Here is a 16,099-nt window from a genome sequence, read left to right as displayed (position 1 = left end):
CAAGGGTACACATGTTTAAGGGGAAGAAAGCTGAGGTAAATTTCCCTCCTCTCATGATGAAAAAGAGCGGGAATCTCCAGACAAGAGACTGCAGTTTCCCACAAAGAATTCTCAGGGAGTATCCTTTCCCCACTAGGGCCAGGATACGATGGGAATCTTCCCCTAGGGTGTCACGTTTGCCCAAAAGGTAGCCCTGACGTAACAGCTATTCTCAGGGATCCTGCAGATAGCGTGCACATTCTGGTACACTACTCAGACCGGCGATTGTGTCGGCATGGGTTTATAGCGCTGTGGCAGCGTGGACAGGTACCTTATCAGCAGAGATTGAGACCCTAGTATGTATATATATATATATATATATATATATATATATATAGAGAGAGAGAGATATGGAGATATACATATTAAAGATGCTGTCTTAAGAGATAGATATATATATATATATATATATATATATATATATATAAACATGCCCAAAGAGACATGAGTCTACTGGGTCCTAGAGTCAAAGCTATGTCGATTTCTGCTTGACGTGTCCTGTAGAATATGCAATGGACAGATGATGCCGACTTAAGAGGCATATGGAAGGCTGAGGATTGTGTGGAGAAGGGTTTTCGGACCTGGTCTCCACAGCTATAGCTGGTAATTCTGATATTTTGCCTTCTATTCCTGCACAGCCTAGGAAAGCACGACATTATCAAATGCAGCCTTTAGAACAAAGAAACAAGAAAGTCCGAGGTGCGTCCTTTCTTGCCAGAGGCGAGGGCAGAGGAAAGAAGCTGCACAACACAGCTAGTTCCCAGGAACAGAAGTCTTCCCCGGCCTCTACAAAATCCACCGCATGTCGCTGGGGCTCCACAGGCGGAGCTAGGCCCGGTGGGGGCACGCCTTCATAAGTTCAGCCACAAGTGGGTTCACTCCCTGTTAGATCCCTGGGCAATAGATATTGTGTCTCAGGGATACAAGCTGGACTTTGAGGAGATGCCCCCTCACCAACGGCCCTGCCGGCTTCCCCCCACGAGAGGGAAACAGTGTTAACTGCAATTCACGAATTGTATCTTCAACAGGTGGTGGTCAAGGTTCCCCTCCTTCAACAAGGAGGGGGTTATTATTCGACCATGTTGTAGTCCCGAAACCAGACGGTTCGGTCAGACCCATATTGAATTTAAAATCCCTGAACATATACCTGAAAAGGTTCAAGTTCAAGATGGAATCGCTAAGAGCGGTCATTGCAAGCCTGAAAGGGGGAGATTTTATGGTGACTCTGGACATAAAGGATGCATACCTTCATGTCTCCATTTATCCACCTCATCAGGCGTACCTCAGAATTGCGGTACGGGATTGTCATTACCAATTTCAGACGTTGCCGTTTGGTCTCTCCACGGCCCCGAGAATATTCACCAAGGTAATGGCGGAAATGATGGTGCTCCTGCGGAACAAGGTGTCACTATTATCACGTACTTGGACGATCTCCTCATAAAAGCGAGATCAAGAGAGCAGTTGCTGAACAGCGTATCACTTTCTATGGAAGTGTAACTGCAACACGGCTGGATTCTATATATTCCAAAGTCGCAGTTGGTTCCTACAGCTCATCTGCCTCTCCTAGGCATGATCCTAGACACAGACCAGAAAAGGGTTGATTTCCCGATAGAGAGAGCTCAGGAGCTCATTACACTGGTCAGGAATCTATTAAAACCAAAACAGGTGTCAGTGCATCACTGCACTCGAGTCCTGGGAAGGATGGTGGCTTCATACGAGGCCATTCCCTTCGGCAGGTTCCATGCGAGGACCTTCCAGTGAGACTTACTGGACAAGTGGTCCGGATCACATCTTCAGATGCATCGGTTAATCACCCTATCCCCCAGGGCCAGGGTGTCTCTCCTGTGGTGGCTGCAGAGTGCTCACCTTCTCGAAGGTCGCAGATTCGGCATTCAGGACTGGGTCCTGGTGACCACGGATGCAAGCCTCCGAGGGTGGGGGGCAGTCACACAGGGAAGAAATTTCCAACAACATCCTGGAACTAGGGGCCATATACAACGCCCTACGTCAAGCGGAGTCCCTGCTTCGCGACCAACCGGTTCTGATTCAGTCAGACAACATCACCGCAGTGGCTCATGTAAACCGCCAAGGCGGCACAAGGAGCAGGGTGGCGATGGTAGAAGCCACCAGAATTCTTCGCTGGGCGGAGAATCACGTAAGCGCACTGTCAGCAGTGTTCATTCCGGGAGTGGACAACTGGGAAGCAGACTTCCTCAGCAGGCACGACCTCCACCCGGGAGAGTGGGGACTTCATCAAGAAGTCTTCACGCAGATTGAAAGTCGGTGGGAACTGCCACAGGTGGACATGATGGCATCCCGCCTCAACAAAAAGCTGCAGAGATATTGCGCCAGGTCAAGAGACCCTCAGGCGATAGCTGTGGACGCACTGGTGACACCGTGGGTGTTCCAGTCGGTCTATGTATTTCCTCCTCTTCCTCTCATACCCAAGGTGCTGAGAATCATAAGAAAAAGAGGAGTGAGAACAATACTCATTGTTCCGGATTGGCCAAGAAGGACTTGGTATCCAGATCTGCAAGAAATGCTCACAGAGGACCCGTGGCCTCTGCCTCTAAGACAGGACTTGTGCAACAGGGGTCCTGTCTGTTCCAAGACTTATCGCGGCTGCGTTTGACGGCATGGCGGTTGAACGCCGGATCCTAGCAGAAAAAGGCGTTCCGGATGAGGTCATTCCTACGCTGATAGAGGCTAGGAAGGATGTGACGGCTCAACATTATCATCGTATATGGCGAAAATATGTGGCTTGGTGTGAGAGCAGGAATGCCCCCACGGAGGAATTCCAGCTGGGCCGTTTCCTTCACTTCCTACAGTCGGGAGTGACTTTGGGCCTAAAATTGGGTTCCATTAAGGTCCAGATTTCGGCCCTGTCTATTTTCTTTCAAAAAGAACTGGCTTCTCTTCCTGAAGTTCAGACGTTTGTAAAGGGAGTGCTGCATATTCAGCTCCCTTTTGTGCCTCCGGTGGCACCTTGGGATCTTAACGTGGTGTTGAGTTTCCTGAAGTCACACTGGTTTGAGCCACTAAAAACCGTGGAGTTAAAATATCTCACGTGAAAGGTGGTCATGCTGTTAGCCTTGGCTTCGGCTAGGCGTGTGTCAGAATTGGCGGCTTTGGCACATAAAAGCCCTTATCTGGTTTTCCATGCGGATAGAGCAGAATTGCGGACCCGCCCACAATTTCTGCCGAAAGTGGTTTCATTCTTTCATATAAACCAACCTATTGTGGTGCCTGTGGCTACCATTGACTTGGAGGATTCCGAGTCACTGGATGTGGTTGGGGCTTTGAAGGTTTATGTAGCCAGAACGGCTAAGGTCAGGAAAACAGAATCTTTGTTTATCCTGTATGCTTCCAACAAGCTTGGGGCGCCTGCTTCAAAGCAAACTATTGCTCGCTGGATCTGTAACACGATTCAGCAGGCTCATTCTGCGGCTGGGTTGCCGCTGCCTAAATCAGTTAAGGCCCATTCCACACGGAAGGTGGGCTCTTCTTGGGCGGCTGCCCGAGGGGTCTTGGCATTACAGCTTTGCCGAGCGGCTACTTGGTCAGGTTCAAACACCTTTGCTAAGTTCTACAAGTTTGATACCCTGGCTGAGGAGGACCTTGTGTTTGCTCATTCGGTGCTGCAGAGTCATCCGCACTCTCCCGCCCATTTGGGAGCTTTGGTATAATCCCCATGGTCCTTACGGAGTCCCCAGCATCCACTAGGACGTTAGAGAAAATAAGATTTTACTTACCGGTAAATCTATTTCTCGTAGTCCGTAGTGGATGCTGGGCGCCCGTCCCAAGTGCGTACTTCTTCTGCAATGCTTGTATATAGTTATTGCTTAAATAAGGGTTATGTTATAGTTGCATCAGAGTTTATCTGATGCTCTGTGATTGTTCATACTGTTAACTGGGTAAAGTTACCACAAGTTATACGGTGTGATTGGTGTGGCTGGTATGAGTCTTACCCTGGATTCCCAAAATCCTTTCCTTGTACTGTCAGCTCTTCCGGGCACAGTTTCTCTAACAGGTCTGGAGGAGGGACATAGAGGGTGGAGCCAGAGCACACCAGAATCTAAATTCTTTCTTAAAGTGGCCATGTCTCCTGCGGAGCCCGTCTATTCCCCATGGTCCTTACGGAGTCCCCAGAATCCACTACGGACTACGAGAAATAGATTTACCGGTAAGTAAAATCTTATTTTTCTCCCCGTATTTTTACAACCAGGACCGGCTCAAAGAACTTATGGTTAGGAGGGGGGACCCCACGCAATTTTTTTCAGGGTTTTTTAACCATTTTTGTGCCGTCCGAAAAGTCGAATCCAGGACGCACTTATCCGTCAATTGGTCCGTTTTTCGACAGCGGGACTGTCGAATCAGTTTTTAATTGAATATTTCAAATTCCGGCACCCGCTGGCCGGGATTCGACGATCGAATTGTGTCGAATTTAAAAACGGGCGGAAAAAAAGGCGCAATTCGTCCGGAATTGCATATACCCCTTAGTCTCTGGTTTTATACAGTAGGTGTTTCATGTGATCAAGTTATAAGCATTGTTCAGTCTGTGCTCAGGCTACATTATTTCTGCCTTTCCTAAGGCCAAACAGCTCACTTATTAGTTAAATAATAGAGCCGAACAAGAGTGCATTTTGCAAGAACAATCCATATTTAGTGACAACAGTGAGCTAACTTGATTTTCAATTTTATGTATTATAGGATGACCCACGGTTGAGAATTCCAGTTCAACTAAGGCCAAGGCCACCTATCGATCTTGCAGATCTGGGTCAACTACCAGTAAGTGAAAAATACAAAAATAAAATAAATGTAATTTAAAAAAATTTAAATATTCAAATTATATTTTAAGAGAGACTTGTATGTTCCTCCAGCATTCAAAGGAATGCATAATACCCTTAACTTCTAGAAAGAACTAGACAGGCCCTAAATAACATTAGCATCCCAAAATCCGTCATACTAACAAGTCCTATAGATTCCTACCCCACATGTGTCACTTACACCTCCCCACATGGGTAAAAATACCTGCACGGCCGGAGCCCACAGAGGAAGGAGTGGGGGTGCAGGAGGTGTACTGTGCTCTGTTTCCCCTGTAGTTAGTTGTGGTGCTGAGGAGGTCACATGACACAGAAGTCTCTTAATAACAAAGCAGAGAATATATCCTGTTGGTAGTATTGAGCTGAAGCTGCAGGTGAACGCCTTCCTGTTGCCACCACTTGTACATAGGAAGGTTTTGGTAATGGGACATTCACTTTTTTGTGAAAAAGTAAGTTTGTATATACAGTAGTAAGCATGTTCTGGGAGTTCTTGGTGTATGTGTATGTTATATCCTACTGCTAAATATTTTACTATTCTCCCTTGCAGCCTGGCTGGGAAGAGAGAACTCACAGTGATGGCCGAGTATTCTATATTGATCACAGTAAGGCAGATTCTTTTTATTTAGAAAAAAACAAAATAGATATAGCCCAGTGCCTATTAGCGACCAAATACCTGCCGCCTTTCAATGGGTATACCCAACCCGTAAGAAAATCAAGAAAGAAGGTTTATGAAAAGCGCTGGTATTTAGTAAGACAAGGTTCCAATCATTCTGTTAATCCTCCAATAGTCCATTTATGCTGTTTGCTGCCAATTACTGTAACCATCGGTTTGATGAACATTATACAAGTTATACTTATGTCTTCTTACTAATCATTTAATCATGGCCATGATATATATGGAGGATTAACAACAGAATGTTTGGAACCTTGTGGCCAACTACTGTAACTGCTTTCTTTACTGTAACGTCAGGCTACAAAGTAATATTGAAGCAAGAGACACATTCTTTCAGCTGCTACTTGGTATCAAGTTCTATTGTGTATCCCTGGAATAGGGAACTATTTAATGAGTAATTGTACTGCATTGTTTTATAGGTATCACTGGCTGGTGGTGATTATTATTATATGTATATGTTTTAATGTAATATATGTGTTGTCATAACAGTAAATTTTAATAAAACAAAAGTATTTTAATTTGGTATCATTGTCTTACTAAGTACCAGCGCTTTTCTCAACCACTCTTTCTTTTTATTTAGATAGCACATTTTAAAGCACATTTATATTAAGATAAAGGATTTTTTTCATATTTGTTTCAGACACAAAAAGAACTCAGTGGGAGGATCCACGCTTACTGACTGTCGCAATAACAGGACCAGTAAGTTTCTAATAGTGTTCACAATAAAGGCTTTGCAGCCTAATTGTTTTGTTTGGTGCAGGTCGCATGTGGTTTACACTGGTGTCAAGTTTTCAAAAGTAAAGAAGTGGTAGAGTTGTGGCATTATGTAAAACCGCCTTTATTGTGAAACCCACAGCATGTATACTTTATAAAGTGCAACTATGTAAAACATTTTTGTGTGTTAATAATTGAAGTTTTGTGCTAAGGATGTGGATAATTACCATTTCTTTGCTTTTCATTTTCCAGTTTTGGTTATAGTCATGCTAATGACACTTGTGGTGTCCAACACTGTAATCTAGAACCAATCATTAATGCGTTGCTCTCCAGATATATTTACACTCACAACTTGGGAGTCTACTATCTATAGAGCCAGAGTAGACAAAGTCCTTTCTGGCGCAGGTTCTCCAATTGAAGAGTTCAAAATATTTCTTTAAAAAAAAAAAAATAGTATTTATTAAGGATTCGTCATTCAGTAAATTCAGTAACATCTGTGTCTTCAAAGGCATCAATCCGATGCAACATACATTAGTTCTGCATAAAGTTTTGTTATGCCTTACATGGGACTACTGCCTGCTTGTTCCTAAAATCTAAATAATACACAATATGTAAGATGGCTGCTGGGGTAAATAAAACAATGAATATGTAAGCATTGAATACATAATACAGAAAATGACTAAGATAATAAATGTAACCCATGTCATAATTATAACAATACTGAGAGCTACCCGATCTAGGTTAGATCTCCTGTTGGCATCGGACATAAAACTTAATTAAACAAAAATCCATTAATGCGTGGGGACTAGCAAACAAAACAAAACAAAACCATATATATATATATATATATATATATATATATATATATAGTATAATCGCATGTAAAAAAAATATAGTGCCTGCCTACTATTAGGATGTAGAGAGTTGGATCTGATTCAAAATGCAAAGTGAATGAACAGAAGAGAATTCTGAAACAAATCAATATTTTCTGTGTGTGACTGCGACTGTATTTGCATACAAAATGCTATGCTACAGTGTTTTCATGGAAAACACGGTAACTTGGCATTTTGGATGCCGATAGAGCTGCAATGACACACACAATATAGGCATGCTGCAAATCATTTTAATCAGCAGAGGCTGCTTGTGCGTCCTATTACATTACTTTGCTGCTAAGATGCATGTTCGTCATAAAAAGTAGAAAAAAAAAGACTCTTGGCGCTACCGAGTCCCGCCATGGCATGGTGCGACTTCAAGGTCTGTTTAGCATGACTGCAACAAGGATGCAAGAGGACACATCTGTATAAAAGAAAAACATATATATATATATATATATATATATATATATATATATACATACATACACACACACTAGCTGGAGTACCCGACGTTGCCCAGGATTTTAAGAATTTTTTGTTTACAAAAATAAATGTAACTATTAAACACACAGTATAAATAACATTGTAGATAGCTGAGTACCCGTGCTTTGCTACGGGCTGAGGATGGTAAATTAGAATGATAGTTTGTTAATTTACGTTGGTTAGAGATTTAGTACATAGGTTCTCAAACTCGGTCCTCAGGACCCCACACAGTGCATGTTTTGTAGGTTTCCTCACAGAATCGCCAGTGAAATAATTATCTCCACCTGTGGACTTTTTACAATGTGTCAGTGAGTGAGTAGTACACCTGTGCACCTGCTGGGTTACCTACAAAACATGCGTTGTGTGGGATCCTGAGGACAGAGTATGAGAACCTGTGATCTAGTATATAGGCATATCTTGCTTCCCAGACTCACTTTGTGTAGTGTCCGGACCCCTTTTTGGTCCCCCAAGGGACCCTGCTCTTCCCACTATACAACTCTGTCTGTGGCTTCCTGCTGCCTCCATTCCCCTCCTCATATCATGTCAGTGCCCCTGCGAAATTATCGATTTATTTACAGTTTCTTATATAGCGCAGCACATCATGTATTTCCTGATCTACTCTGTGCTGCTGGGGTCCCTGCTCCTCCCACTATATATTCTCAGTGTTTGGCTTACTGCTACCTCCATTCCCCTCCTCATATCGTGTCACTGCCACATGCAGCCCTGTCATCACTGACATATCATGCATGTCCTGATATAGTCTATGCTGCCGGCCCACCGCTAGGGGTGTGTTACCCCCAGAGTGTTTGTTCCCAGACTGTAAGTCATTTGTGTAGCAAGTTTGGTGTAAATTGCTCGAGTCATTTCAGAGTTATGCTGTCTGCTGAAAAACTCTGTGCTGCTGTCCCACCGGTCCTCGAGATCTACCAACAGTTCATGTTTTCCAGGCCTTCTGGAGATCTGTATAATTGTCAGTTAGGAATGAATGCAGCACATCTTAATTAGTAATGACTACACCTGTGCACCAGCTCGGTGGTCTGGAAAATGTGAACTGTTGGTAGATCTCGAGGACTGGTTTGGCCAGCTCTGGTGTAAGTCATATGTGTACCAAGTTTGTTGTAAATTGCTGCAGGCATTCCAAAGTTATGCTGTCTGCTGAAATACTCAGTGCTGCTGCCTCACCCCTTGGGGAGCTAGGGGTGTCTTCCCCCCACAGTATTGTAAGGCATATGTGTACCAAGCTTGTTGTAAATTGGTCCAGGCATTCGGGAGTTATGCTGCCTCCTGAAATACTCTGTGATGCTGTCCCACCCATAGGGGTGCTAGGGGTGTCTAACCCCCACAGAGTTTGTTCCTAGAGTGTAAGTCATTTGTGTAGCAAGTTTGGTGTAAATTGCTCCAGGCATTTCAGAGTTATGCTGGCTGCTGAAAAACTCTGTGCTGCTGTCCCACCGTCTTGTTTTAATACGCTTGTATGTCAAATTTCACAATCTTCGCTTGTAAACTGTGTATTTGTATAGAAACACAGACGAAAGGACAAATTTTCACTTGTATAAAGTAGATAAAGATATAATAATAGATAAATCACCTAAAATGCACAATTCAGTACAAAACTAATCAGTACATTTCTGCAGAAAATTATTGAATGCAATGAAGAGGTTGTAAAATGCAATCCATGAGGGTTAGCTCGCGTACATATACGAGGCATTCTAATAGTGGCTAACATGGCTGCGTGCTATAAAAAATGACCATGAAAGTTAACAGCACCAATAAAAAGGCAGTGTATAAATTACCAGAATTTCCCTGCTAGTAGGCATCTGTAAACACTGAAGTTCTGCAGTACCACCTGACTACAAGAACTACCGCTGCCCCATTGTCTCATTTAACACTCTGGGTGCTAGGGTCCCTAAGCGATGGATCAATCTACATTCAAGTTGTAATAATAGCCTTGCTCTGTTGCCACCAGCGCCCCCTCCGCCCAACCCCATCAAGGAGGTCCGGGCACATGATCTATTATCTTACATCGTAATGTCACCAGACTGCCCTGCCTGGGCGAAATGCCTTACCACAGGCTGTTCACCAGTACCGCCCTTATTAAAAAGCAGTGTACTGCCATCCTATAGTCGATCAGTTTTGATGACATAACTTCTTCCACACAGTCATGTTGTAAGAGAAATCACAAATTTTGCGATATATGTCAAAAAGTGAGTAATTTTGAAAAACCCTGCTACACTAGGCACAAAAGCTAGAGACAGTGAATGACAGTAACAGTATAACTATATAGAGAGCACGATGTTCTTGGTGTAAGCGGTTAATTGACTAATTTTTGCACTTCAGTACTATGTAAATCAAAGCAGTTATCTAAATATTTGAATTTTACTTTTTTACCTTCAAAGGCTGTGCCTTATTCCCGGGATTACAAAAGAAAATATGAGTACTTTCGTAAAAAGTTAAAGAAGCAGGTAAGTTGGCGCTAATCCGTCTGTTGTCTAGAAATATATCAGTGTAGATGTAGGGTTCCACTCCTTGTGAGATTGAGATCCCGTTACCGTACCAGCGTTTGGGATGGCAGCAGTCGGGATACAGATGCCAGAAACTTGACACTGGTCAGAAGACCGATGTTGGGGTCCCGATGTCTATCACAATGCCGGTGCTGGAATTCCGACTGCTGCCATCTCGATCGTAAGTATGTCAGGGATGATTGCGGTTAGGCTGCCGGGGAGGGGGGGGGGGTGTTTGGGTCAGGCTGCGGGTGGAGAGGGTTAGAATACTTACCTAGCAGGTGTTGGGATTCTGCGCTTCGGAATGCCACTGTCTGTTTTCTGACCACCGGGATTCCGATACCGCCACATGAGATCAGCTCAATGTGCTAACAGGTAAGGTGCAATGTAACATATATATGTGATGATGTAGCGTTAACTCTAGGTGCGGGGTGCTGATCAGTGAGGAGCGCATATTTACATTTTGAAGGGCAAAATTTTAGACATGATGTACCACTAAAGCTACTGTAGCGATACATCATGTCTAAAATTTTATGCTCCAAAATTTACATATGAGCTCCTCACTGATCAGCACCGCCCCTATGGTTGGATGTAATGGAGTCTGAGATCGTCAAAGGTGCAAGATGCCGGCCGATCTCCGACTTTTTTTAAAGGGGCAATCACTGTACAAGACGTGGTTTTGCATTGTAAGTGTTTGCCCCTTAATAAGTTAGAGATCGGCCGGTATCCCACATCTCCAGCGATCTCAGACTCCATTACATCCCGCAGATGGAGTGAACACTAATGATGTGTTATTTGTCGACAAAGAGGAAGGGTTTTCAGCCGTGGAATCTTCATATGGTTTTGTCCAGCATGTATCTGAAGAGCAGAAGACTTACCTTAATCTTACAGTGGCATTTGCTATAGGTGCTAAGCTGAATCGGACTCATCGCATTTCCTCCACAGATTTTTGGGAATGGTAGTGTTATGCAAGTCCTTAATTACAATGATAAAAAATACTTTAAATAGTGTGCAATAAAAACCTTGGGTGCAGCTACACTTTGTGCGTGAGTGAATATCCACAACCACTCAAAATAGCATAGGTAATAAAAGAATGACACAGATTTGTTCTTCTATTACTTAAGTCCTTAATTACCACAGATATCTCCTACTTTAACGCTTGCCTCCAATACCTATTTCTCATGATCATCCAGAATCTGCAGTTTTACATGGTGTCCATACAAATTAACAGTGACAAATAGGTCCGTTAATGTGTCCGCAGTGGATAATCATTTGATGTTAGTCATAGGAATGTTTCCTGATTTACCTTCATAATGATTATTTGAACATATTTGCTTTAGGCCAGGTAAAAGGCATATTTTAAAGAGAATGATTTTTGTTTTTCTTTGTGTGTTTTCATAGCTTGATATCCCTAATCGGTTTGAAATGAAGCTGCGCCGTACGGCCATTTTTGAAGATTCTTACAGAAAGATAATATCCGTAAAGAGGCCAGAGCTGCTTAAAGCACGTCTCTGGATTGAATTTGACAGTGAAAAAGGCTTGGATTACGGGGGAGTTGCCAGAGAATGGTTCTTTCTGATTTCTAAAGAAATGTTTAACCCTTATTATGGCCTCTTTGAGTATTCTGCAGCGTGAGTATATTTAGTAGATTTTAAAAAGAATTAGTAGTAGATAATTTTTTTGAAATCATGAAGATATTACTATTTTGTAAGGCAGACCTATTTTTGTTGTGTGTGTCTAACATTTCTCTACATACTGTATTGTATCTGGTGCATTTCAAACTGCTGACACCCCTCCGAGTGCATACATGCATATACCCTGTGACTGCATTGGCGTTCCATGGTCCTAGTAAAAACTGTTTTAAAGTAAAAGACGCTGCAGAGCCTGGAGTGGGCAGGCCACCCACCCAATGCCTCTACTGTGCTCGGTATCTGGTTGATAGGTCAACAATGTATTGGTCAACACCATATGGTCGACGGGTACAAAAGGCCAACAGGTTCACATGGAAAGCTATCTATCCCGAAGTGTGGCAAGCTAAACAAGCCCGCAAGGGTTCACATTTGTCACATAACATGGAATATACAAGATTTCTCTAGCATCCATAAGGGATATTGAGGACACATTAGCACGATGGGTATAGACGGGGTCCAAAGGAGCCAGTGCACTTTAAATTTCTTCCACTGGGTATGCTGGCTCTTCCCCTCTATGTCCCCTCCCACAGGCAGTTTAGAAAAAAGTGCCCTCAGGAGAGGTTGCACACTCTGCAGCTCCAGTGTTTTCTTCATTTCATTTTAAACTTTTGTTTATTTTCAGTATGCTGTTTGGGCAAATAGCATACCTGAACCGTGGGAGTTAGGGGAGGGGAAGGTCACCGGCCTCATAAGGTGCAGAGCCACTTCCCCACTGCAGGACCACCGTCCTGAGGGGTTGTTTGTTCAGTGCGGCACTGCGCCTTGGCTGTCGCAACCGCAGCAAGCCGCACACTCCTAACACTGCCTGAAGGTGATCGTCGGTGGTGAGTACTCACCGGGGAGCCCGCTAGGGGGGTCCCGCAGTTCTTGGTGTGGCAGAAGCGTGGGTGAGGCATACGGGTCCCTCCTGGGGGGGACCCGCTATAGTCCCTGCGTGAGACTGGCTAGCGATGGCTGTACCAAGCATTCATGTAAGGCTACAGCGTAGTTAGGAGACAGGGCCAGTATAAATATGACTATGTAACTCCGGCGCCATTATGGGGGGCGGAGCTACATCAGAGCTGGCTCAGTGGCATTTTGGCGCCTTCCTCTGCATAAGCAGCAACAGCCTCACACAGCTCCTCCAGACTGTCACACGCTGGATCACTGGTACAGGGTGTTAATTAGGGAGTGAACCGCTAATTGTGCACAGATATTATTCCTCTGAGGGAATTACATTGTACATAACAGTGAGTCTCTAATACCCACTGTACTAGATCGGTGGGCTCTTCCTGGGCGGCTGCCCATGGTGTCTCGGCCTTGCAACTATGCTGAGCTGCTGGCTGGTCAGGGAAGAACACTTTTGTGAATTTCTGCCAGTTTGATACCCTGGCCAAGAAGGATCCCAGTTTGGGCAGGCGGTGCTGCAGATGTCTCCGCACGTTCTCGCCCGTTTTGGAAGCTTTGGGACATCCCCATCGTACTAATGTGTCCCCAATATCCCTTATGGATGCTAGACAAAATAGGATTTTGAATACCTACCGTTAAATTCTTTTCTCGTAGTCCATAAGGGATATTGGGCGCCCGCCTCTGTGCGGTGACTTTCTGCAGGTTCTTTGTTAGGTGTTACCTGTTCAGCAGTTGCTGTTTATGTTGCAGATGTTGCTGGCCCAGTTATGTTATGATGTGCTGGTTTATAAATCTCACCACACTTCTCGTTGTTATGGTCCTTCTCTCAAGTATGTCATTTCTCCTTCGGGCACTAACATAGTATCTGAGGTTGAAAAAAGACAATTGTCCATCGAGTTCAACCTATTTGTGGTGTCCTATGCATGATGATTTGCCTAAAATTTCTGACTGATGCTGCTGTCAGCCATTGCATTTTATCCCTATTTATAGTAACTATAATGCATGACTATGCACCATACCCCTGGATATCCTTTTCCAATAGGAATTTATCTAACCCATTCTTAAAGGTGTTGACAGATTCCGCCATTACAACTCCCTCAGGCAGGGAATTCCAAACACGTATTGTCCTTACCGTGAAAAAGCCTTTACGCCGTATTGTGCGGAATCTCCTCTCCTCTAACCTGAGCGAGTGTCCACGAGTCCTCTGTGTTGATCTAACCAAAAACAGGTCCCGCGCAAGCTCTGTGTATTGTCCCCTTATATATTTGTAGATGTTGATCATATCCCCTCTTAGTCTCCGCTTTTGCAATGTAAACATGCCTAGTCTTTCAAGCCTTTCCTTGTATTCCATCGTCTCCATGCCCTTAATTAGTTTGGTCGCCCTCCTCTGTACCTTTTCAAGCTCCAGGATATCCTTTTTGTAGTACGGTGCCCAGAACTGTACACAGTATTCAAGGTGTGTGGCCTCACTAGTGATTTATATAACGGGAGTATAATACTCTCGTCCCTAGCATCAATACCCCGTTTTATGCATGCTAATATCTTATTAGCCTTCTTTGCTGCAGTCCTACTTTGGATACTACTTCTTAGCTTGCTATCTATGAGAACACCTAAGTCCTTTTCCAGTACAGAATCCCCTAATTTTACCCCATTTAGTAGGTAGGTGTAATTTTTGTTCTTGTTACCACAGTGCATTACCTTACACTTGTCTGTGTTGAAGCGCATTCTCCATTTGGCTGCCCATGCTTCTAATTTAACTAAGTCGTTCTGAAGAGACTCTGCATCCTCCTCTGTATTTATAGCCTTGTTTTACCTTTAACTGCCTGTGGGAGAGGGCATAGAGGGGAGGAGCCAGTACACCCAGTGGAAGAAATTTAAAGTGCACTGGTTCCTTTGGACCCCGTCTATACCCATCGTACTAATGTGTCCCCAATATCCCTTATGGACTATGAGAAAAGGATTTACCATTAGGTATTTAAAATCTTATTTTTCCTAAAACACAAACAAACTTGTGTCGACCGTTGTTATGTCACCCTGTTGACCTTTTTGTACCTGTCAAAATGTTGTACCTGATGACCTAATGCTTGTCGACCATATATTGTCGACCTATTGGCGGTCTACCTGACATTGTAGATCTATTATACCACACCCACTGTGCTCTCAGTAGGCCTTCTCCAGTGTTTGCTTTGGGGCCTGGCAGTGTGGTGTTTTGCCACTTGGAAGGACCACTGATTTATTTTATTTATTTCTCTAACGTCCTAAGTGGATGCTGGGGACTCCGTAAGGACCATGGGGAATAGCGGCTCCGCAGGAGACTGGGCACATCTAAAGAAAGCTTTAGGACTAACTGGTGTGCACTGGCTCCTCCCCCTATGACCCTCCTCCAAGCCTCAGTTAGATTTCTGTGCCCGACGAGAAGGGTGCACACTAGGGGCTCTCCTGAGCTGCTTAGTGAAAGTTTTAGTTTAGGTTTGTTATTTTCAGTGAGACCTGCTGGCAACAGGCTCACTGCATCGAGGGACTAAGGGGAGAAGAAGCGAACTCACCTGCGTGCAGAGTGGATTGGGCTTCTTGGCTACTGGACATTAGCTCCAGAGGGACGATCACAGGCCCAGCCTGGATGGGTCCCGGAGCCGCGCCGCCGGCCCCCTTACAGAGCCAGAAGAGCGAAGAGGTCCGGAAAAATCGGCGGCAGAAGACGTTCCTGTCTTCAATAAGGTAGCGCACAGCACTGCAGCTGTGCGCCATTGCTCTCAGCACACTTCATACTCCGGTCACTGAGGGTGCAGGGCGCTGGGGGGGGGGGCGCCCTGAGACGCAATAAAACATGATAAAAATACCTTACATGGCAAAAAATACATCACATATAGCTCCTGGGCTATATGGATGCATTTAACCCCTGCCAGAATATACAGAAAGACGGGAGATAAGGCCGCCGAAAAGGGGGCGGAGCCTATCTCCTCAGCACACTGGCGCCATTTTCCCTCACAGCTCAGTTGGAGGGAAGCTCCCTGGCTCTTCCCTGCAGTCACTACACTACAGAAAGGGTTAAAAAAGAGAGGGGGGCACTAATTAGGCGCAGTATTAAAACATACAGCAGCTATAAGGGGAAAAACACTTACATAAGGTTATCCCTGTATATATATATAGCGCTCTGGTGTGTGCTGGCATACTCTCCCTCTGTCTCCCCAAAGGGCTAGTGGGGTCCTGTCCTCTATCAGAGCATTCCCTGTGTGTGTGCTGTGTGTCGGTACGTTTGTGTCGACATGTATGAGGAGAAAAATGATGTGGAGACGGAGCAGAGTGTCTGTAACAGTGATGTCACCACCTAGGGGGTTGACACCTGAGTGGATGTACTGTTGAAAATTACGTGACAGTGTCAAGTCTGTATAAAAAAACAGTGGTTGACATG

At 44.4% G+C, this 16,099-nt stretch overlaps 1 protein-coding gene across 6 annotated transcripts in view; it reads left to right on the top strand.

The window, feature by feature from the left end:
- NEDD4 (NEDD4 E3 ubiquitin protein ligase) overlaps positions 1-16,099 on the top strand; it is a 470,501-nt gene that overhangs the window by 371,439 nt on the left and 82,963 nt on the right. For all 6 annotated transcript variants that reach the window (XM_063926139.1, XM_063926140.1, XM_063926138.1 and 3 more), the window contains 5 exons: positions 4,750-4,827; positions 5,410-5,464; positions 6,176-6,234; positions 10,004-10,069; positions 11,510-11,739. In XM_063926139.1, coding sequence (XP_063782209.1) covers positions 4,750-4,827; positions 5,410-5,464; positions 6,176-6,234; positions 10,004-10,069; positions 11,510-11,739 — 488 coding nt within the window. The remainder of the gene's footprint in view (positions 1-4,749; positions 4,828-5,409; positions 5,465-6,175; positions 6,235-10,003; positions 10,070-11,509; positions 11,740-16,099) is intronic.

The sequence above is a fragment of the Pseudophryne corroboree genome, chromosome 6, assembly GCF_028390025.1.
Source record: "Pseudophryne corroboree isolate aPseCor3 chromosome 6, aPseCor3.hap2, whole genome shotgun sequence".
Lineage (NCBI taxonomy): Eukaryota > Metazoa > Chordata > Amphibia > Anura > Myobatrachidae > Pseudophryne > Pseudophryne corroboree.
Note: the sequence above shows the minus strand (reverse complement) of the source record. Positions and strands in the feature narration are given on the sequence as shown.